The sequence below is a fragment of the Cavia porcellus genome, unplaced genomic scaffold, assembly GCF_034190915.1.
Source record: "Cavia porcellus strain 051 isolate PalLab524CR breed Dunkin Hartley unplaced genomic scaffold, mCavPor4.1 scaffold_16, whole genome shotgun sequence".
NCBI lineage: Eukaryota > Metazoa > Chordata > Mammalia > Rodentia > Caviidae > Cavia > Cavia porcellus.
In genome coordinates, this window is record NW_026947499.1 from 50,216,342 (window position 1) to 50,241,387 (window position 25,046).

A 25,046-nucleotide genomic window follows, 5' to 3' on the forward strand; every position below is an offset into this window, starting at 1 on the left:
ATACTGTCTCAAAAAAAAAGTAAAGAAAAGAAAAAGAAAGAAAGAAAAGAAAGAAAGAAAGAAGGAAAAAGAAAGAAAGAAGGCTTGAGGATAAAAGTAGATTATAAATTTTGGGACACTGGTAAAGAATATTGGAGGGAAAGTGAGAAGGAAGAAATAAAAAGAACAGAACAACAAGAATACCCCTCCTCCCCCGGAAATCATGTTCACATTCATAAGAAAACAAAAAGAAACAAAAAAGCACAAAACAAAACATGGAAAGTAAGAAAAAAAGAGAAGCAACTAGTTTTTACAAATGTCTACTCAAGGCGTGTCTCTGCTATCATTGATAGACAAAGTGCGCTGTTTGAGTCCAGATCCAATTTGATTAGTCTCAGTAAACCAGCCATAGCTTTAAGGCGGGGTAGTGGATAATCCCAGGAAGCCTACACCTTTCGTTTTCACTGAAGTTCAGGCTGGGCCCTTGAACTGGGCTCCCTGACTGAAAGGGTTTTGGCCCAGGCCGGATACTGTAGCCGGTAAAGCCTGGAAGCTCCTATCTCCCCCACCCTTAGGAATTACCTCTGGCGCCAAACTAAGACCAATGGGCTACCTGTGCATCCCTAATGCCCCCTTGGGTTCCACCCCAGGCCTAGGCTACTTATGTCCCTCACTCCACGTGTTCCACGGAGAGATCGCTGGCCTGGGGTGGAGATGCCATGCCCCAGGGAGCCGGGAGTGTCTCTCCCCGCATTCTCAAAATAAAGGTCATTTATATTTCATACTTCTTATCTTTTCAGCCCCGCAGGTCCTCCTCCCCCCACAGTTCTATCACGGACCTCCTGCTGAGTTGAGTTCTGCAGCCTCACCTTGACTGGGAGACACTAGAGGGCGCCATCCTGCAGTTGTTCTGAGTTTTGAGCTCAGCTGGCCCCTCTCCAAGGTGGCTATCACCCAACTGACCTCTCCTGGGTGTCTTCTGAACCCAAATAACCCACCAATCAGTGTAATCTGCTGTGTTGACTGCTCCATTCCACAGGAGCGTTTCTCCCTGGTGACCTCTGAGGTTGCCAGTAGTCACCATGTATCTGCAGGTTCAAGCTTTCTCTTCCATGAAATGAATCAGGGCTCAGGGAGAAAGCAGTGCATACTACATTGATTGAAGTCTTTCTCTTCACCTTCCTGTGAGCTTTAGTTCTTCAGATCCTTCCTGCGTGCCAGGGACCCACTTTGATCCTTACTCTCTTCCTCCTGATGCTATATTGCAGCATCTGGACAACCGAGTCTCACAGGGGCTCTTTCTTTGCTGTCCACCCCTCCACCATCATTCTGGAAGGCATATTGTCACTCTAAGTTTTAGCCATTCTAGCGAGCTTTTAGTGGTCTCACTGTGGTTTAATTTGTGTGCTCTTGTAACTAATGCTGTAATAATCCTTTGTGTGATTACTAGACAATTGTATATTTATTTTAAAGAAGTTTACCTTTATATCTTTTCTTTCATTGACTTGCTTTTCTTTTTAATTATAAGGGTTTTTTAATATTCTGGATATAAATCTCATAGGAGATATAAGAGTGTCTGTCTTGTAACCACTCCTCTCCACTGGCATCCGTGGAACAGAGACAGGTGGTAGAATATAAATAGGCCATTGTAGTCATTAAGGAGAGAGATGAATATGTCAGGCTAGGACAGGGGGCTCAATGGAGTAAAGTAGTTGGAATTTTAAAATTATTTTTTAGAAAACTTAAGGAACTCTGGGTATCCATACTCCCTTTTGTCTTTTGAATGTTCTTAACCTTGTAACAAAACAAACCTGAGCCACTTCTACACTTGGATTAACTGCAGGAGAATGTCTCAGGAACCTAGGACACGCTCCCTTTTCCTGGTCCTTTTCCTGAGCCATGGAGTGGCAGGTCAGAAAACTTCAAATTCCAGGCAGGGTAAGTCCTGAGGGAGGAATCCCTCCCACAGTTTCCATGCGTGTTAGGGAATGTAGTGGGGTAGATCAGTTTAGGCCTTCAGGAATTTTGAGGTGTACTCATGTGTGCATTGGTGAATGTGTGTGTGGGCTGGTGGTGAGAAGTGGTAGACGTGTAGGATTTTCAGGGTTATTCTAAAAGTGTTTTTCAAACCGGAGTTTTCTCACATTTGGTGCAGGTAAAATTAAAATTCACTAAACATTTCCTTTATGAGTGACTTTTCGGGGGGCTCTTCTCATGCATATTTGTATTTTTGAAAGTCACACAGTTCAATTCTGATTATACATTCAATGGCTTTCTTACAGATTTGGATCCATTGTTGCAAAAAATGGCGGTGAGTGTTTCATTTACTTCTAATCAAAATTCCCTCCAATGGCACTACTAACTTTTGAATGTTATACCTGATGTTATCTCTTTGCCTTTTAGGAAGAAATAATAGAGGGAAGCTATCTGAATGGTAATGTACCCACTGTGTTCCCACCTTGCATCTTTTACAAATTTCATACAGAATGCAACTGTGATCTCTCTGGAATGGTTCCTTTAAAGTTGTCTTTTCATTTTATTCCCATTGTAGCATTTCTGGATCTTATACAGTTTCAAAGGTAACTTGCCCTAGAGGGGAGGGAAGGGATGGGATAGATTTTGAATAATAATTTTTAAAAGTATGTTAATTGTAGGAAGTAATACATGTTCATTATAGAAAATATCAATCAGTGCACAAGTGTAGAATTGACATTATGGTTTAGGAAACATTCATTCCTTCTCTGCATTAGAGTAAAAGTCAAAAATTTTGCAATGCTTATAACACAGCAGGCACTATTCCCAGTGCTTGGTGCACAGCAACACACGTAATTCACACAAGTGGTCTGCAAGGTAGGTCTGGTTGTTATCTCATTGCACACAATAGTGGAACTGGGGCTCGGGGAGGTTGAATGGAGGCCACACAGCTGGAAAGTGGTGAAGCTGGGATGAGACTTCATCCAGAACCTGGTTCCAGAGCTTGCCTGTTCCTTCCACTGTCCTGCTGTGTGCTGCCCACAGGTCTGTGGTAGGTGCTCAGGATATGACTCCTGGGACCAGGCATGGCTGACATTAACCAAAAATAGGGTTATTTTATCCTATTGTAAATACATAATCCTATTGTAGTAATAGAATTGTTATAACAAAGGAGAAGAAATGGGGCCTTGGAGTCCCATGACAAGGACACTCAGTTATGTTGAAGTGCAAGACCTCTGTGAATGTTTTTCTTCTTAACAGAACTCCTGTTGGTAGTTTTGGTGTATTTTCTCAGGCTGAATTACTTATTTATCCCATTCAATCATGTATTTATATGTAACAAATGTGGGATCACATAAACTTATTTGTAGATCTTGGAGTGTAGCTCAGGGATAGGTGTATGCTTGGCATGGACAAGGTTTTGGGTTCTAATCCCAGCACTAAAATAACAGTGACAACAGCAACAAAAGATTACTTGTACATATTGATTAGGTATTGGGCACTGTTTTGAAGTGCTTTCCATCCACTTTTGAATCCTTGCAATTGTTTGCCATATTTCATAAAAGGGAAATAAAGCACTAGAACAATCTGCAAATTGCCTGAGTCTATGCGGCTAAGAGTTAGAGTCAGGATTCAAATCCAAATTTGGAGCCCATTCTCAATTACACAGCCTGTGGGATATCTCAGCTTCTGCTTTTTACACATAATATAGGGAGGATTACATTTACAATCCAATTTGTTCAACTATAAACAGTCCACCTGGATTGTTATGGGAATCAGAATACTGTGCACGGCTCAGAAATTGATAATCATTTTGAGACAATGGGATCCAAGCAGATTCTTGAATTGGAAATTCCCCCAACCTCTGTTCTAGGTTAATGTGGCTTCTTGTTCCAAGTGCAGAGTTCCTAGCATCTAGGCCATTTTTCTATCCTCTCAGCTAGGACCCTGGGCACACAACTAGTGTAGTGCTCCATGTAGGGGAAGTTGTCATCATAACTTTCTCCCATCTGTCTTTCACTGAAGTGCCCATGGGTGGACGACTGACCTGTCCTACCAAGTCCTGGACTACCTGAATTCCCGGAATGTTGCCTACACCCTTCCCAGCCTGCAGGTGTGTATTGGAGAACCATCTGCACTTTCTACTGTCAGTGCTCATGGATCGCAAACCCAGGGGTCAGGAAAGTGGAAGAAGTATGCCAGGTATAGACACAGTGTGCACTTCCACAAATAAAAATATTCTGTCCATTTTTTCTTGAAAAATAATACAAGATCTTCTGTCTCTCATTTTCTTACTTTTGATGGAGACATGGTATATAGTAAGGCATAGACTAATCTGCTGTAACCAAGAGACCCCAGAGCTGTTGTAATGTGGACTTTAGTTTATTTCTTTTTCATACAACCCTGCAGAGCTAACTGGGAGACCCAGAAAGAAAAGGCAGCTCTCTTTCAAAAGACTACCCAGGAGCCTGAGTGTCTTTTGTCTCTTTTTGATCTGTTATTCTGTAGAACTTGTTACCCCCATGGTGGAAGAAATACATCTGCCCTTCAACCCAGAAGAGGGAGGTGGGAAGAGGAAGTGAAGCATGAGTATCTTTTAGACTGAGGCTGTAACTTGAAAGTTACACAATTCCTTCTGTTCATATTGCATTGGCTTACATGCCATGGTCACAGCTTACTGCAAAGAAGCCATGCACACAACTGAAACTTGAGGACTTCTGTAGATAAAAAGAAGAAAGGAATGTATTTTTCAGTTTTCTATTACTGTGACAAAATATCTGGGATGTATAGTTATAGAGAAAAGAAGTTTATTTAGTTTACAGTTTCAGAGGCTAACAGTCCAGACAGCATAGTGGTGAGAAGTCATTCATCGCACTGAGGGCTCCCTTGGCTGTGTGACCTAACAATGGTGGATTTGAATGTGAGAGGGAGAGGTCACATGTTAAGACAGGAAGCAAGAGCACAATTTAAAGTTCAGGTTCAAACTTATAACAAACCTTTTATAACATGAGAGCTAACCGGCTCCCATATGAACTACATCAATTCCTTCCAAAGTCAGTGACCCTATGACATCCCACTAGGCCCTACCTCTTAAAGGTTTCATCAGCTCTTAGTGCTGCCACACGAGGGGCCACCCTTATAATACATGATGCTTTGTGGGAGGGCGGCCCAGACCACATTCAAACTACAGCCAGGGAAGTGGCTTTCAATCACGGATCCAAGAAGTATTCTTCTTTGCCTCTAACATTAACTATAAAGGAAATAACAAGCATAACAATGTTGATAGGTGGCAGTGGATATCACCCTGAGAGTGCTGAAGACTGTGGTGAAGGACAGATTGGCATAACTGTCAATAGCACACACATTTGAAGAAATAGTATTTAAAAACTATTATCTAGTTTAAATATGCCTCCAGCCACAGTTTTGATGCATTGTCATCTTCTGACTTCCTGGAGTGCCCAGCCCTGTCTGACTGCCTACTAGATTTCTGTTTAGCTGTTTTTAATATCCCCCTTCTAATAGTTTCCTGCCAAGCCTATTTGGCTGGAGGGCTTTAGGTCACAAAGGGCTCCTTGACCAGACACTCCACAAACTTTCAGATCGGGAAGTGTTTATGGCCGGGTGAAGTGACACATGACTACTGCCTGCTGCTTTATCTGAAGACAGCGAAGGCAACTTAGTGAGACTGTCTCAAAATACAATTTAAAAGATGTGGGGATGTATTGCAGTGGGAGAGCATCTGTGGATTCAGTCCCCACTACAGAGACAAAAACCAAAGCAAAACAACAACAATAAAAAACCAAAAGGTACTTGATGCCTCCTGATGACAACACAAGAGAAGTGGGTCCCATCTTTTGGAAACATATATCCAGGCCCTTAGGTTACTTTTATTATGTTCCTACATTGTTCTGTTTCTCGCTATCTCCCTTTCTCAGTCTCTCTTGCAATTAGTGAATTTCCTATATTTGGCTATTTTTGCATTACAGTAATCAGTAACAAAATTATAATACTGCAAAAAATTTCCCCCCCTGAAGAGGTATGCCTAACTGCTGTTAGGGGAGAAGGGATGTAACTTCCATCTAGCTGCTTGAGCTGAGAAGGGTTGGTAGATGGAGTCCACAGTCAGGGGCCTTCTCCAGAGAGCTGATCTAATGGGCCTTGGCAGTTACAGGTTTAGCAATTATGAACTTCCTTTACAAGGCTGATCTAGTGTATCCCTGTAAAAGTAGTCTGGCACATTGGTCACTGGTTCCATCTGCACGGTCACATAGAGTTTGGAAGCCTTAAAGTTGTAGGATCCTGTGAGAAAGGTTCCCTCATGTCCTGGGTTCTCACTGAATTGGGAGGACCAGGGTCAAAATATTGGCTGACTTCTTAGCCCAGTTACCTTTCTAGTTTTAATCTCCAAACACCTTCCAAATATCTTAGCGGGGCCTCCAAGATGATACAGGGAAATGCTAGGTGTCAGATACAATGAATTCATGTTCTCCAAAGTCGAAGAATGAATTCTAAGAGACAATGGGAGTTAAGAGTAAGAAAATTTATTGGGGGAAAGGAATGGAGAATAGAAATAGCTCCTGAGAGATGGGGGCGGGGGTTTGCTGGCATCTGTTTTTATCAGTCACAGCAACCTGAAGAAAATTAACCTTTGCTGCTTTCTCTGCCAGTAATATTTCTCATGAGATGCATCTATTTTGGTAGATATATATGTTGGGTTTCCATTGCCATGATAAAATACCCAGGAAAAGTCAGCTAAAAGAAGCTGTGATTTATTTTGGCTCATGGCTTCAGCGGTTTCAGTCCATTGTCAGCTGGTTCCATTGCTTTTAGTGCTTTTAGGCCTGCAGTGAGGCGTAAACACTGTTGGAGATGGATGTGGTGAAGGAAAGGGGCTCACCTCATTTTAGCCAGAAGGGAAGGATGAGAACCAGAGTAAAGATATACCTTTCAAACGCACACTCTAGTGACCTACATCTTCCAATTATGCTTCACCTCCTAACAGCCCATTCAGCTACACACTCACCAATGGATTAATGTCTTAATCCACTGATGAGGTTGGAGTCCCATGGTCCATTGACCTTCCAAAAGGAAGTAACATGGAACATGGAAGCCTTTTTGAGGGCATTTATTTTATCCAAATCATAACAGTATGTACTATTTCTTCTTCCTATGTACATGCTCATTTATTCATTCACAGTCTACTTAGCATTGGCTTTCTACCAGTCACAGATCTTGACACTGGGACCTTGTTGGAGAACAAAATAATCACGATACTCTCTGTGGGACTTTTATTCTAAGGGGAGAAACAGTAAGTAAGTCATTGGTCTTTCATTCAGATTAGATAAAACTGGCTGTCATTGTTGAGTGCTTATTGTGTGCTAGGCACATACTTTATGCACTTAAACCTCACAACAATCCTACATCATAAATCTTGCTATGATCTCTATTTTTCAACTGAGAAAAATGTAGCCCACAGGTAATGTTGCTGATTTAACAACTAAAAATACAGCATTTTCAGTTAAGTTAGAATTTCAGGTAAAAAAATAAATACATTTAAAAATTTTAAGTATAGTCTGTGCAACTTTTGGGACATACTGGTACTAAAATATGATTTTATATTCAAATTCAAATTTAAATGAGCACCTTGTACTTTACTTTACTTCTCAATCCTACTTAAGTGGCTTACCCAAAGCCACACAGCTAGGAAGTGTCATGGTGGAGATCTGCCTGTGTTGTCTGGCTTTAGTGTGCACTTCTTACCTACAAATACTGTCTTCCTAGAGCACTTCTGTTTTAGGAAGACTTAGAAAAGAATTCCCCTGACAACAGAGGGAATCTCTTTTAGATGATGTTGGTGGTCTCTCTCCTCGCTCTGGAGGCAACGTCATGGACAGTTAGTTTGTTCTTGTACATAAATTTTGCTCCTTGGTTTATAGCTTGATTTAGAACAGCAGCACATCTGGGGTGCTCAATGTCCTGGTGTGAGACCAACCTCAATTACCTGAAGGGACCAAATGGGCAATGTAGTGGGGAAATCAGGCTGGCTAAGTGTATGGTGAGGAAGGAGCCACCCCCTGGCCTATTGGTGGTCATCAGAAAAGGGATGCATACCTAATGCTGCCCAATCTTTGCATTTTCAAGCTGAAGTTGGAAATTTGGATTTTTGAAAGAATTTTCTGACTCTTCATCATTGACAGCTACTTCAAAATTTTGAAATTGGCCACACCAAACCCATTTGCAGACTCTTGGTGTGTGGACTCTGCAGGGAACTAGTGGGAGACAAGCCAAGCAGCTGGCCATGGTGCTGACCAAGCGCTCTGGTCCTTCTGTGTCATCTCATATCCAGGCAGCCATGGAAAATCATCTGCAGCAGCGACTGTACCAGCCGCAGAAGCTACTGGCAGACCTCAGAAGCACTGATGCTCAGCAGTTCCGCACTGCCATGAAATGCCTCTTAGAAGATAAGCAGGATCACTTGGTGAGTTCTCGGCCCCTCTAAGCAGAAGTCAGGGCCAGTTGGTGCTCGCTGAATTGAATCAAATTGAGCTTATCCAGTCCTTTGTCTTTTATTTCTCACTTTCTTCTTCCTTTAACCCACCAGGAACTTAAGGACCTAGGTTTCCTTCCTTCCTTTTTCCACAGTTCAAGTTAAGAGCCTTATAATTTGTATTCTTGTGGCTTCTAGGACATGAGAGGGCATAAAGATCTAATAGTATTTATTTATTTATTTTGAGAAAAGTTCTTACTACATAGCTCAGGATGGCCTTGAACTCACTTTGTAGTTCAGGATGGCCTTGAACTCAAAGCAGTCCTCTGCCTCAGTCTCCCAAATGCTGGGATTACAGGTGTGTACCACCACACTTGGCCTAATAGTTTTGCTTAATAAACATATATGAAAAATTGCAATGCCCCAGTAGATACAGAGATAAAAGACTGCCCCCACTCTCAGGGAGTTTAGTGTCTGGAGTGCAGACAAAAAGCAGAAACAGATCATTTCCACAAAATAAGCTGAGTGACATGACGTCATCACAGAGCAAGCCCTCTGAGACTCAGAGAGTTCTGGGGAGCTTAGCATTTTCTTTACTGCAGGCAGTTTACTATGAAACAGTGTTTTCCAAAAGGAAATGAACCATTTAAACATTTTGACAATTATTGATTGATTGATTACAGTGCAGGGCCTCATGCATGCCGGGCAGGCTCTCCACCATTGAGCTACATACCCATCCCATAATCATGTATGCACTTTAATGTCTGTTATTAAAATATAGGGCTGGGGATTTAGCTCAGTGGTATAAGTGCCTGCCTGGCAAGTGTGAGATTGTTTGATCCCCGGTGCCAAATATCTATATCTATATATCTGTATATCTACATTTTTATATATAAAGGATATATCAAACCAGTTTGGTAGGAATGTAATTTTTGCAGTGAATTAAGATTTTCAAAGAAGGACTCATGTTAGAAAAATATGAGGTATGTCATAGTAAAAGCAGTGAAAAAATATGGCAAAAATGGGCACATGGGCTATCAAAATGATATTGGTTAAAGTTTGTTGAATCTTTAGTGTGTGTGAGGCATTATTCTAATGAAATAATCATCAAACTTTTTTAAGGGACCGGGTAGTACATATTTAAGGGTTTGTAGTTCATACAGTCTCTGTCACACTTATCTCTGTCATTGCAGCATGAAACCTAGATCCTTGGCAATAGATGAATGGGCATGAATGTGTTCCAATAAAACTTTATTTACAAAAGCAGGCAGTGGGCTAATTTTGACCTTTGGGACAAATAGCTTGCTGATCACTGTTCCAAGGATTTAATATGTATAGACTCATTGAATCTTCTTCAGAACCCTTGGAAAGAAGATGAACAGAAATCTTAGTATTTCAGTATTGGGGAAACTAAGACATGGAGAGGCTGATGAAGTAACTCCAGGTGACACATCTTGGAAATAAATCTGAGGTTTGAAAACTGCGCTTCTGACTCTAGCTATAAGCTCTGATGGCACCTGATAAAGCTTGTGGGCTCTTTTTCCAAGTCACATTTTGTTTTTATTTTAGTTTGGGGTTTTTTGGGACAGTTTTTTGTTTGTTCATTTGTTTTTGCATAGTTCAGGTGGATTTACTCCCTGGGTAGCCCAGGCTGGCCTTGAACTCACAGCGATTTTCCTGCCGCAGCCTCTTGAGTGCAGGATTACAGGCATGTGCTGTCATGCCCAGCCAAATAAGGTTTTTTAAAATCTATTAATTAAAATATGAAAGATTACACAGTAAGCCAACTAAATTGAAAACATTGATCAAAATATTTAAAACAAGCACATTTGGGAAGAGTAATTTATGGGATTCTTTAACTCATTAAGTAAAGCAATTTAGCAGCACTTCTAATAACCTCTAGTTTTGAGAAAGTATTGAATGAACAAGATTGCAAGATTTCTGCAATAAATGTAATGCATTTTGAAAGTGACTGTGAGTTTGACTGGTGACTAAGTCAAAGATTCTGCTCCAACTGGGGTTCCTTGCTGCCTGTCTTCATCCCAGAAGGAAATGCTACATGTCAGCTCAGTGTAGGAAAAATGACTATGCAATTTCTTCCAGTCTTCACAGATGCCCTAAGTTCTAGCCACAGGTCCCTGTTTAAGGACCTCTAAGTGCAGTCTTTTGGGGAAGCACTCAGACTGCTGCAGAACTCAGGGACATCTAAGGACACCTGATAACATGAGCCCAGTTGTCTAGCTCAGGCACATGGTGGGACACAGTTATATAACCATGACTTAGCACAGGTAAACACATATGTGCTTGTTTTGGCATTATGAAAGGATGTAAATATGAGATAACAACCTGTATAAGAATTACACAGTAAGGATGCAGGCAGCTCTTGCTCTTGCACTCTTGTGTTCTGCTTCATGCTGCCCCCTGCTGTTGCTGATGTCTTGCACATGTGCATTCTTTTACTCGGGACCTCACCCTCAAAAATCTCCATTGGCCCCTAAGCAGGTGGACAAGTCTTAACTGTTTAGCCACCATTAGCTAATGATGAAATTAGAAGACACTTGGTCAGGATTAAATCATGGGGTTGAGTTCAAATACATACCTAGGATCTCAGTTGTGGGTATGTTTGAGCCTGTTGCGTATTGTTTTGTTTTTGTCACCTGTGATGCTGAGATAATGGTAGCATGGGATGTTGGTCGAGGATTACCAGGTACCAGGCAATTGACATTCATTGTCTTGTTCAAGTCTTTTACAAATCTAGGAGGTGGGTTATGCTTTTATCTCCACTGTATAGAAGAGGAAGCTGAGACCTTTTACAGTTTTCTCAAGAACACACATAGAAAATGTGAGGGCTCTGGAATTTGAACCTAGGAATGCCTGACCCTAGTACCTAAGGAGCTTATCTTAAAGGATTGTCATGAGAATTAAATGAGGTGATGCACATGATCTTTGGCTATTACTGGAGGGTGCATAGGGTGAAGAACAGAGAGATCAATCAGATTGTGACTAAACCTTGTGGCTCACATGATCCATCCTTCATTTGAACTGGCTATTTTTCATTGCCTTCTAGGTAGCAGGTACACCACCATCCACATGGTTTGGGCCTCAGGACTTCCCTGGCTCAACCTTGGATAACAATAGAATCAGATGCCTGTCTGCGCTCTCCCCCCAACCAATTGAATCAGACCTTAAGTAGTGGCATGGAGAGCAGTACTCTTTAAAACTCCCCAGGTGACTCTGATTTGCAGTAAGAATTGAGAACCATGGGTGTAGAGAAAAGGCAGGTTCACAAGCATCTTTAGGAAATCAGAGAAGAACAGAAGAGACTTCATGGAGGTGATGGTTAAGATGAGCCTTAAAGATGAACTGGATTTCAGTAGGAGAAGAGGGAGTGGTGAGAATTTCAGGTAGACTAAGGGCCTCAGGTTTGATGGTCAAGGTGCATCTAGAGAATGAGAAGTTATCTAGGGTAGATGGAGCTGGTAAAGACCTTTGTCCCAAGGTGACAGAAAGTTCTAGAAGATTTCATATCTTGGCACTTTGGGAAACTGAACCAGGAAGATCACAAATTAGAGTCCTAGCCTGGGTAACTTCAGCATTTAATGTAGGCCCCATCTTAAAATATAAGATGAAAAAAGACTGATATTTAAAAGGGCATGGTATTCAACAATGATCCTGAATTGTACCCTGCCACAGTATGTGGTCCCTCCTAGGACTTATGAATGGAAAGGAGACTCACAAAGTGACACTGGTTTCTCTTATTCCTTTAGGACCTGAAGGACATTGTCATTGACTTGAGGCAGATACAGGAACAAGCTTTGCAGAGTCCTGGTGTGAACCGCAGCCTCTTTCTCGTCACACTGGAGAGGTGTTTCCAGCTGCTGAGTTCCCTGGAGTGTGTGGAGATCCTGGGCAGGCTGCTGAGGGGGTCCTCAGGCCATTTTCTCCAGCCAGATGTCACCGAGTGGCTGCCCCAGCGCCTGCATGTGGATGCATTTAGGAACCTGTGAGTGCTTCCTCCCATCCACTTACTTCTGTGCTGTTGCTCCTCAGGGCTGCCATGACCATTCCAGGAGGTGACACCTGGAAGAGAGACCAGATAGGGCACAGGCTGGTATACACTTTCTGGAAAAGCTTACTCTTGGTTCCTCTTGTTGAATAACAGTCACCCGTACCGTATTTTCCTAATGATAATATTTATTTTACCATAACAGTATGTTGTCTCAGTAGCCGCACTGGGGGAATACAGGAAGCGATCTTTGTGTTCACCTATGTGGTGGACGGATGGCAAGGTGTATACATGTGTATCAGTGTAAGCACAGGTGAGTTTTTACCCACTTCACACTCAGTGTTACCTTTCTATGCATTTATAATTTGTTTTATTGAATGTCTTCTTTTGATTTTTCTTGTAGGGTTAGCCCAACTCCAAACAATGTCACAAAAAAATCTGCCCTTTCAACTATTGGAGGTGGTTGAAAGGAGTCATCAGGTGACTCAGCTACAGATGATGACTTGGATTATGGAAGCCAAAGAAGTTGTGACAGTGAGATGGAGCAAGATATGACAGATAGAGAAGTAGGGAATGAAGACTGATTCAGATGAGGAAGAAAACAGTAATGTAAATAAACATTTGACCAGTTGAAACGCTACAAAATGATCACGTACACCTAAATGATCCAACATTAGATGTAGGTTGGAAAATGTTATTAGGTTCCTGTCAGAGGTGAAAACTGTTGGATGGAATATCAACCCTGCAATTCAATGTTGGAAGTTGTTTGTGACAGATAATATGCTACAAGATGCTGTGAAATACACGAATAATGAAATGCAATTTAAACATTCTATACGTATGAATAGTAACACTCAAAACATATGTATCCCGACACCTCACTCTCTGAACTAAAAGCCTGTATAGCAGGACTTTATCATTTTAATCATCAGAATTAAAGGATTTATGGAGAAGTTACAGATGTGGCACTGAAATTTTTAGAACAAAGACACTCAAGAGATTTGGTGTCCTTCAAAATTGTCTATGTTTTGATGACAAAAAAAGCCCACCAAAAAAAGAAAAAATCCGACAGTTTGACTGCTATTCGCTCATTTTTGAAAGCTTTGTTTTGAACTGTTAAACAATTACACACCGTTCAGATCCATGACAGTTGGTGAACAACTTGCATCATTTCATGGTTGTTGCAGCTTTCAGCAATATATGCCAAATAAACTTTCCAAATATAGTATAAAAATATACGCCCTGGTAGGCGGAAAGACATTTCACACCTTGAATTGAGAAATTTATTTTGGAACTTCGCCATCAGGTCTTTATGTAGTAACAAACCATGTGAGGTTATGAACAGACTTCTTGCACCTATTTCAAAAAATAAGGAGAGGGGAAAAAGTACCTGAAATATCATATTTGGTTAACTCGTTACCGATTGATGTTACATTTGCTAACAGTTAACCAGCACAGGAGCTATTCTCAAGAAATCAAGAAATGCAAATTAAAACAACACTGAGATTCCACCTCACTCCAGAAACAATGGCTGCCAGCAAGAAATCAACCAATAACAAATGTTGGCAGGGCTGTGGGGAAAAAGGAACCCAAGGGCTGGGAACTTAGTTCAGTGGTGTTAAGTGCCTGCCTGGCAAGCGTGAGGTCATGAATTTGACCTTGGTACCCCCTCTCTCCAGTAAAGGAACTTATCTCCACTGTTGGTAGGGGTGTAGACTGGTACAACCACTGTGGAAATCAGTGTGGAGATTCCTCAAAAAACTAGGATTGACGGTCCCATTCAATCAAGCTGTTTCCTTTCTGGGTATTTTCCCAGAAGAATTGAAAATATCATGCCACAGTAATATATGTGCACCATATTTATTGCAGCACAGTAGCTAAATCTTGGAAGCAACTCAAATGCCCATCAACCACAGAATATATAAAAAAGATGTGGTATTTTTATACAGTGGAGTATTTCTCAGTGATAAAGAAGAATAAACTTGAGGCTTTTAATGGTAAATGTGTGGCACTTGAAACCATGCTTGTAAGTGAAGTAAATCAGACTTTCATGTATATATATAAATCGTATTGTCTCCCTAGTGTAAAAGAAACCTGAAAGAGTAAATAAGATCTAAAATCTACAATAGATACTGTGAAAATGAAAGGGAAAGTGTTAAAAGAAAACAACAACTGGGATGGGGAAAGGAGAAAAGAAAAAAGGGAAAAGATTATATGTATATATGTATACAAATATATATGTGTGTGTGTATATATATATATATGTATATATATATGACAGATACCTATACTATTAATCTGTTAGTTCACCAAAAAGAACAGTTGTGTTTTCACTGTTATTTGATCATTATTTTATGCTTAAATCTTATAATATGAACAACTGCTTTGAAGATAACAATATGTAATATATTAACTATGTTAACTTTCTATTATTTTGTTTTGAAATTCTAAATGAACAAATAAACAAACAAATAAAAAACAAAGGGGAGATTACCAGAAAAAAATGTTGCAACTTCACAATACAGAAATGTATAGTACAATCTGGATTTCAGAAAGACATAACATGGGCCTTGTAAATGGCAAAGAAAAACAGAGTAATGCTGATACTGTCAGTGTTACACAGTGATGATAAGATTGATTGTGAAGCTGGATGTGGTGCCCACTCAAGCCTATAAACCCAGAAGTCGGGAGCCTGAGGCAGGAGGATCCAGTGATTTCAAGTTCAGCCGGTGCTACATTGTGAGTTCAAGGCTAGACTGGATTACATAGTGATACCTTGTCTCCAAAAACAAAAACAAAAACAAAAACAAAACAAGTCTGGAGCAGAATTCTGTGCACAGACAAGTGAAACATCACAAGAACCTCCTAACAAAACAGCAAGACCAGCAAGATGTCAAGTATGTGCTACAAAAAAAAAAAAAAAAAAAAAAAAAAAGGACAGGAAAACAAAACACATGTGTGCTTAAGTATCAAAGTATTGCTCAGTGAGGGTGAAACCTTAGATGTGCTAATTGAAGTAAAGATTATTTTCATTGTAGACTTATTTGTATTTTTGTTGTGGTTCATATATGAATTTATTTGTTACTTTTTAGATTTGATAAACAGAGTTGATGTTGAAATTTATTCTAAACCATTAGTGTATATTGAAGTTTAGTATTTTATTTTATTGATATTTTATTGTCCTGTTAAGTACACACTGAATGATAAAACTCATAAGATTAAAACAAATAGAAATATTCTATAAATAATAAATGTGAGCGTTATGCACCCCTTAGTGCCCCTTTTCAGGAAATTTAACCTGATGTACTGGGATACAGTCTGTAGAGTTGGGAGACACTGATTAAAACAGATTCAGCCAGGCAACACCCTCACAGCTTTTGCCATCTGTCCTCCGTTTAGACCATGATTTATTTCTTGTTTTTTTGTTTTATCAACTCACCTTTTTTACTTAAAAATATTTATTTTAAAAGTAAATTTGAACTGAGTGAGGTGGTGCACAGTTGTAATCGTAGCATTCTGGAAGGCCGAGGCAGCAGGACTGATCTCGAGCTTGGGCAATCTAGAAACTTAGTGAGACCTTATCTTAGAATAAAAAATAAGGTGGTTGGGGACATAATCAGTGTGATGGGTGAATTGCCAGTAACACACACACGCATTTACACATGCACAGTCACGCATGTAAGTGTAATATTATCATAAATGAGAAATCAGTATCTATTATTTTAAGCAAAAGTGGTAATAGGTTTTTTACTTTGTTTTTTTTTTGTTTTGGAACTGGAAAAAGTAATCATAAAATACATATAGGAAACAAAGTGTCTCTAAATTCTAGATAGATTGGATGCTTACTTACGTATCTTAATCAGTTTGAGTTGCTATCATAAAAATACCATAGTCTTGGTGGCTTAAACAGCAAAACATCTATTTCTCTCAGTTCTGGAGGCTGAGATGTGCAGGAACAAGGTGTGGTAGGTGTGGTGTCACATGAGTACCTGCTTTCTGTTCACAGAAGGCATTTCCTTGCTTTCTTCATGTGGTAGAAGGGGTAAAGAATGCTCTGGACTAGTCTCTCTGGAGTACAGGGGCATTAGTCTCACGAGATTTGACCTAATCTGACCTAAATCTAGGTCTCCTGAACCCTGGTTTGGTGTCTTTCCCACTCTCCCCTGCCATCTCTCTTCTTCTTATAAAGGTGATGCCATTAAGTCCATATTCATTTTTCAGACAAGAAAGCAGGCACAGAGACTAAATAACTCGTGTTAGGTGACACTAATAGGAAATAAAGAGCCAGCATTTTTGCAATTGGGAAGCTTTTTCTTTAATGATGCTAACTTTTTTTTAGATGTACATCTTTCCCCAGTGCTCTTTAAAAAGAATAAAAAAGGGTTGATAAGTGCTGTGACATGCATGAACCTTGAAAACATGCCAAGTGAGAGTGGTGATCTATGCATATATCCCTGTATTTGGGAGGCTGAGGCAGAAAGATGAATTTGGGGCCAGCTTGAGTACATGCACTGTGAATTCAAGGCCAGCCTGGGCTTAATAGCGAAACCTTACCTTAAAGCAAAAACAAAACAAGAACAAAAACTCTAAAAGAAAGAAAACATCATGCCAAGTGCAAGAAGCCAGACACATAATATATTTGTTAATCCTTTTATAGGAAGTATTCAAAATTGGCAAGTCTGTAATAAGAAGTACATTACTGGTTTCTGAGATTTGGGAAGACTGAGGGTGGAGGGTGTGAAAGCCGAAGATACGACATTTCTTTTCGAAGTGCTTAAAGCAGTCTAAACTAGTTAAGGATGATGATTATATAACTTTGAGAAAAAACTGGAAACCACTGAATTGTACACTGTAAGTGGGTAAATTATGGGGTATGTAAATTATATGTCAATGAAGTTGTTTTGTTACAAAAACAAAAAAGGACCAAGAGGTGAGGAAAGGGAGTTTGTATAGACTACTCTTTGCTTAGCTGTGAAGGGGAAGAAGAGAAGCGAGAAAAATAGCTATGGCTAGCAGAGGAGGAGGGAGGGTCTCAGCACAGGATGATTTTTGCCCATTTATCTCTCTGACTCCCCTTTAGAGCAACCCCCACCTGTGGGTTATTAATGGATGCTTCTGTTTGCATTTTCAGATCTGCAGTATTCAAAGATCTCTATGATCAAACCTCAGCTCACGCTCAGAGAGCTGTCTACTCCTGGATGACGGGGATCTTGCGTACATCCTCCAATGCCACTGGTGAGCCTGTGTTGGGGGCACATTTGGGGGAAATGCACACTCAGAATCGATGCATGATCTCTGAAGCAGGGCTTTGATTTCGTCTCTCTTGTAAGTTTTACAGCTGTCCTCCCCAATTCAAGAGAGTTTGATGTGGCTTCTGAATGAAACCCCATTTCACATGCACATGCTTCCTATATTGAAATGTCTGATATTAGGATGTATCTCTATCTTACAGTTAATGATGTGTCCTACTTTTTTAGTGACATCTTAGATTTGGTTAAGAACTGTTGGAATAGGGTCAAAATAAGTATAAAATATATAAAATATAAAAGGTATAAAATATCTACAAAAGGTATAAAACTATCTATATAAAAAGTCTAAAAATATCTGTATTAAACAGAGATGAGATACTTGTTTAGAAAATCTAGACAATAATGCACAGACACTGGGCTCTGAACTTGATGGCAACCAAATTGAAAATAGGTCAGGATTTATTTATTTGACAAATATGTATTAAAAGTCTATGTCTTAGTGTAGTGAAGTTCATAAAAAGAGAACTTGGAATGGTGGTAGAGTTTCAATTTTGTTAAGATGCAGGAAATTCTGGGTATGGATGGAGTGGTGTTCGACAGAGGGGATACACAGTCAACTCTCTGCTTGTGAATTTCACACCTGTGGATTCGACCAACTATGAATGAAAATACTTGAAAAAATTCCATCTGTACTGAATGTGTACAGGTATTTTTTGTCATTATTCCCTAAACATTGCAGCAGAACAACTATTTAAAACATTTTTATTGTGTTCAGTATTATGACCAATTTAGAGATGATTTGGAGGATAGAGGAAAGGTGTGTGGGTTACCTGCAAACACTATACCGTTTAAACAAGTCACTAGAGGAGCTGAGGATTTTGGTGTCTGCAGGAGTCCTGGAACCACACCCCAGTGGATCTGAGGAAGGACTCTATTGAATGCCACCAAAGTGAACAAATTGTATCGAAACACTGAACTTTATGTTATGTATATTTTATCACAGTTAGAAAAACATGGAAAAATATGAATATGTAGATTAGCAATGCAATTTCTTGGATCCTTTCCACTTGTTAAAGGTTTAATGTCAGTCATGTAAATAGATTAAACTTTTAAACACTTAAAAGTGCCCTACTGTGTGTCAGCTGCTGAGATACAGAAGAAAATAAAATATCTGCTGTCGTGCACCTATTGTTTTATTGGGAAGGGTAGATGGAGAAAATTTTTAAATAAGGAGAGAGAGAGGATGAGCAGAGAGAACTAGATGTGAGAAGCTGCTACGAACAGGATTGTCTAAGTGGCTTCCTCAGCACTGAGACATAACACTGACACTCATAACTGAGAGGAGGAGAGGTTTGCTTTGGCTCATGTTTCAGTCCATGGTCAGCGGGTTTCTGGGAGCCAGAGTGACATGCTGGGGGAAGGCTGTGCATGTGATGTGTGTGATGTTGGTCAGGAAGCAGAGTGAGAAGGGAGGGACTAAAAAGGGAGGGAGATACATCCTTTCAGCTCCTGCCCACAGTGACTCAGCTCTGCTGACAAGATGTCACCTCAGAACAGCAAGTCAGTTATAGCGCCCCCATAATCCAGCCACCTCCCAAACTCCTGAGACCTTGGGGGCCATTTTATATCCAAACTATAACAAGAATAAAAGAGATGGCTGCTGCAAGAAGGGTTACTGTTTGAAAGTAGTGCTTGGCAAATACTTTCTGTAAAGGGTATTTAAAAGTTAAATAAATATTTATAGGGTTTGATGTTGCATTTTGAAAGCAGCTGTGGGCGATAGACAACAGGCAGGGCTGTGTTCCAATAAAATGTTTCAATGAAATTTGAAATGAACATAATTTTCATATATAATGTAACATTAGTATTCTTTTGATTTTTCCCCCAACCATTAAAATAATAGGAAAACCCTTTGGCCTATTAGTCTGGTTTTCAATCTATATATATATGATGATTAGCTTGATAAAATCTTAGAAGGTAAATAGGGGCCTGGGATTTAGCTAAGTGACGTAAGTGCCTGCCTGGCAAGCACAGGTTGTAAGTTTGATCCCCAGTCCAAAAAAAAGAGGGTAAATCAATGAATCTGATACTGGGAAAATAAAAAGTGAGTAAAAATTGAGCAGAGGGAAGGGGAAGAGGGAGTTGAAATGTGTTCTGTGCATGTACCAATTCCTTACAGTGAATGTAATCATCTTGTATTGGAAACATACTATAATAAAAATAAAATCCTTACCAACCATAACAAACAAAAAGCCCCATTCTTGTTTTCTAGCCTGTAGAAAAACAGATCATGGACTGTGTTTGGCTCTTGGCTAAAGTTGGCCAACACTGGATTAAGGAATCTCAAGTAGGTGACATTTGAATTAAGACCAAGATGAGATGGAATCAGTCATGTGAAGTTCTAGGGGAAGGACATTCTTGGTTGAGGGGCCAAGAAATACAAAGGCTCTGGGATGGAATGAGCTTAGTGTGTTGAAGAAGCATAAAGGAAGTCAGTAAGGTTCCAGCAAAAGGAATGTCAATTAATACTCTTGCCTGGAATTAAACTTTGAGATTTGTAAACAACATAATAACAAATGTCTTAAGTACGTAGTGAAAATCCCTCTGCCTATAACTGTGGCTGCCAGGAATCTGACTTTCATACTGAGAAACCCTGATAAAGTCACTCAACCTCTACACTTCCCTAAATCTTTATTACACTTCCCTAAGTCTTCCCATGATTTAATTAGGCAAACTTTTTTCTTCTAGAACTCTGCTATGGTAACTTTCATTATTAAACTCAGTGAATTAAAATTCATTCTATTTGAACTTTAAATTGTTTTTTTCTATGATGGTCCTTGAGGTAGTTTGAAATACTTTGGCTACTAAAGATGTCCCAAGCTTGGATACTGTTGGTCTTCAGAAATAGAGTTCATGCTTGATAATTAGTAGAAATATGAACAACTCAGCATGGTTCTTGGGGAATTTTGTAGTTCCTCTTCCCCATTAAATATCCAGAGTCTCATGTGCCCTGCACACATCTGATTCCTGGCTGGGGAGGCACCCAGAGGTTGTTGTGAATCAGCCCATGTGAAGCCAACTTCGCCAGCTCACTGGAGCATCAGACACTGCCCACACCTCCTGAAACATCTCTTGTAAAACAGGTGACTGTTTTACATGCTCTTTTCTCTTCTCCTTTTCTTTTTCCTTTCCTTTCCTTTCCTTTCCTTTCCTTTCCTTTCCTTTCCTTCCCTTCCCTTCCCTTCCTTTCCATTCCCTTCCCTTCTCCTCCTTTCTCTCTCCTTTTCTCCTCTTCCTTTCCCTCCTCTTTCCTTCTTCCTCTCCCTTTTATTCCTCCTCTTTCTCTTTCTCCTCCACCTCTTCTTCTCCCCAACCCCAGGAGAGGGAATTGAACCCAGAGCCTTCACATTAAACTACATTGCCAGGCATTTTGTTTTTTGTTTTGAGACATGTTTGGCTAGATCACTATGTTGCTTCCACTGACCTCTAACTTGCCCTCTCCCTGCCTCGCCTCCTAGAGGCATGTGCCCACCAGAATCTCCCTTTTTCTTTGCCCCAAATGCCATCCAACTCATTTGCAGTTGGGTCTTAGACAAGATTGTTCTTAAAGCCCCACTGATATGTCATAACGGGGAACTTGAAATGCCAGAACAGAATGACAGAGAGGGTCCTCTGGGAATTCTGAGGAGGGAGAGATTATTTCTAGCTAGAAGGCCTTAAGGAAGAGAAAAAGTTTCAGTTTAGTCTTGAAGATAGGACTTGGACACAGGTTAAGGAGTGGCATTTGAGGTGGCCAAGAAGGCCCAAGTGAGCAGAGATTTGGAGAACATTTGTGGTGCATGTGGGAAAGTAAGAATGGTTTGGTTTGGTTCAAGTATAGTAACATGGTGATGAGTATGGTAATCCACTAATGCTTATTACTCAGTGGATTGTAAAGGAGATAGTAATAAAAGCCAAACATATTTCACATTGCCAGATTATTTAATAACTAATTGAACTAATAATAAATGACTACTTTAAAATTTTAACTGTTAAAAAATAATCTGTATATGAAGTTCCAGATAATGCTGATGCTGTTAGTCTGGGGACCATACCATTGGGTAGCAAAGTCTCAGGTCACGAGCATCTATGATTATTGCCTGTGTGTAACATAATATTTCACAGATAGGCACTCAATAAATTGCTGTTAAAAACTTAATGTAAGAATGGACTGACACCAAAGATGCTGCTGGTCATTACAAAGCAGTCTAAAAGCTTTTTATTTAGTCATTCACATGTGTTTTTTTTTTTTTTTGTAGATGACTCTATTTCATGGGTCAGTGCAGAAAACTTATGGATTTTGGGCAGATATATGGTTCACCTATCACTTGAAGAAATTATGAAAATTAGTACTCTAGAAGTAAGTTGCAAAAATATTTTGTACATCCCATTACTAACACAGTCAGGGTAAAATATATTCTGGTGGTTTTTTTTTTTTTTTTTGAGACAGGAACTCATGGTGATTCTTCTGCTTTAGTCTCTCAAGTGCTAGTTATAGGTGTATGCCACCATAGCTTGGCAAGCTGTATTCTAAAATTTCAGCATTTAGGCAGCTGGGAAGCTGGTCGATCAATAAGCAGCAAAGTAAAGAGCCTCTCTGAGAGAAACAGCTCAGATTCTGGAATAAAATATCCTACAGAAGACCAGATGGAAGAAGATGGATCCTCTTGACCCAGGAAGAAACTAAAGGGGAAAGAAAGAAAGAAAGAAAGAAAGAAAGAAAGAAAGAAAGAAAAAAGAAAAATGTGGATGGAAGGCTGAAGCCAGATGCGCTCTTGCTGGAGGAGGTCCCATTATGTACAAAATGCTGCTGGAATCCAAAGATGCATGGTCACAGTGAAGTTGGGGATTGATGAGCCCGGCAGGAAGATGTGGTTGCAGAGGGGAGCATGGAGCGAAGAACAGCTCCAGCTCAGAGATCTGCATTGGCTTGCGGTGAATGCGAGGAACTCAGTCCTTCTGTGGGAGTGGGCGATTGACCAGGTGACATTTTGGAGTCGGGCGGGATAAGCCTGGAACCAGAATTGCAGCAGCTTCAGTCAGCCACTCCTAGCACAGAGCAGATTGGTGAGAATTGTTTGGATTGAGTCCCACCCTTGTGCACAATCCAATAGCCAAGGACGAGGTCTCCCTAAAGCTATCCCTAACTGGCACCCTCTGGGCAGCACACACTAACATGGTGAAGACTCCCAGTGGTTGACCAGCTGAGAAGGGAGGGGCCAGCCTGCTCCACCCCACTTGTACTTCAATGGTCATCAGCAGACTGTGGAGGGCAGCAATCCCTAGCCAGCATGCTTCAGAGTAATCATAGCCAATACAGGAAGTGCCAGGGACCCTCAATATCCACTTATCTGGAAGAAACCAGGAACATGACAAGAGGAAGAAGCAAAAGGAAGTCTCCAGCCCCCAACCAAACAGTACTGGCCCAGGAGAGTAAACACAGAAGAGATCAGGGGTTGCACACTCTGGTTTCTCAAAAAGTAGCATCTGACACAAAAAATTATCTTTGTGACATTATATAAGAACTCAAAACAGAAATACTAATACAAGTAAAGGATGATATAAGAAAAAATAATAAAAGAAATGCTAAGTACCTCTCAGGAAGACACAGATGGAAGAATGGAGGGGCATAGAAAAAGGAGAGAAACTTTCAATGAAGAATATAAAAAAAAATCTAGAAAACATGAGACAGATTCAAAGAGACTACCAGGAAATTAAAAACTCCACTTAAAGCTGGCAAATCTGCTTGAGAGAAACTAAAGATAGACTATCAAACCTTAAAGACAGGTTTGCAACATGTGATCATGAAAGGAAAGATCTCTTAAAAATAACAAAGAACCAGGAAGTAACAATACAAAGGCTAGAAGATGACAAGAGGATCGATAACTTAAGAATAAAAAATGTGAGTGAAGAAGCAGGAGTAAACACAAATGAAATACAAAGGCTATTCACAGAAATAATTAAGGAAAACTTCCCAAGCATAGGAAAAGGAAATGATATTCAGATATATGAGGCATACAGAACTCCAGCCAGCTATAACCAAAATAGATCTACACCCAGACATATAATAATCAAGATCCCAGAAATTCAGCACAAGAACAGAATATTAAAAGCTGTCAGAGAAAAGAAACATAACCTAGAAAGGAAAACTCATCAGAATCACGACAGACTTCTTGACTCAAACCATCCATTCAAGATGAGCTTGGAGTGAAGTATTCCAAGCCCTGAAAGAAAATAACCTCCAACCCAGATTGATGTGCCTGAAAAAACTCTCTCAAAATTAATGGAGAAACAAGATGCTTTCATGACAAAAAGGAACTGGGGGAGTTCATGACCACCAAGTTAACCCTACAAAAAGTCCTGAAAGACATTCGAGAGAGAGAGGAAAAAAGACCGTGGTTTCAAGAACAGCGACAGAGGGGACTCACTGAACAGGGAAGACAGTGGAGTGAAGGGGAAAAGGAGACAACTAACAGCAGAAAAATAGCATGGCAGAGATGAGGCAGAGATGGCCTCGATACGGTAATGAAAAGAAACACAGGCAGAGTAGATCAGGAGAAAGGATCTATCAAGATACTCTAGATAAGAAATATATTTAACCTGAAAGAGGGCTTATGGACTGAAAATGAAAGATGAGAAAATAATGCTCTATGTGACAGGGAATCAGAAAAAAGTGGGGGTATCTTGCCTATCAGCTGCAGATTCGTTGGAAAGACGTAACACTTTTATTCAATGGAGAACTACTCAGCTATAAGGAAGGAAAACCTTGAGGCTCTTGTAGGTAAATGGATTCAACTGGAGACCAAGCTCAGGGTTAAAAAGGTTCAGAACCACTAAGTAAAAAGCTTGTTTGCCTCTTTAATCTAAAAACTAAAGGAGTTAGTGGGATACAAAATGTACCCTGTGAAAACGAAAGGGGAGGAATTGTCTAAATAGGGAAGACAGAGAACACTGTTAATTTTTTATCATGATTTGAAACCCATATTGCTTTCATCACTCTGTTTAGTTTGGTTATATTCTGTTCCAGTTTGTCTACTTGTACTAGATTTGATGGCACAGACAGCTATTCCAAAGATAGCTGGATATAGTATGGTAACAATTTTTAATTTCCTGTTAACTTAATCTGAAACCCTGTATTGCTTTTACTGTCTTGTTTTGACTGATTTTATTTTGATCTGTTTTGTTTGATAGTATTAAGTCTGAGAGTATAGGCAATTACTCTGAAGACAATAAGATTCACTATGATACCCACTCTGGTTTGACTGTTTCCTTTTTTTGAAGTCCTGTAGTGCCTCCAATGTTTTGTTTTTAT

At 40.0% G+C, this 25,046-nt stretch overlaps 1 protein-coding gene across 1 annotated transcript in view; it reads left to right on the forward strand.

The window, feature by feature from the left end:
• The first annotated feature begins 1,826 nt into the window (after positions 1 to 1,826).
• The window catches only part of Otoa (otoancorin), a 75,365-nt gene continuing 52,145 nt past the window's right edge, over positions 1,827 to 25,046 (forward strand). The window contains exons 1-9 of the mRNA XM_003478198.4: positions 1,827 to 1,917; positions 2,262 to 2,290; positions 2,383 to 2,413; positions 2,531 to 2,558; positions 3,979 to 4,066; positions 8,300 to 8,431; positions 12,208 to 12,443; positions 17,578 to 17,681; positions 21,994 to 22,094. Coding sequence (XP_003478246.2) covers positions 1,827 to 1,917; positions 2,262 to 2,290; positions 2,383 to 2,413; positions 2,531 to 2,558; positions 3,979 to 4,066; positions 8,300 to 8,431; positions 12,208 to 12,443; positions 17,578 to 17,681; positions 21,994 to 22,094 — 840 coding nt within the window. The remainder of the gene's footprint in view (positions 1,918 to 2,261; positions 2,291 to 2,382; positions 2,414 to 2,530; positions 2,559 to 3,978; positions 4,067 to 8,299; positions 8,432 to 12,207; positions 12,444 to 17,577; positions 17,682 to 21,993; positions 22,095 to 25,046) is intronic.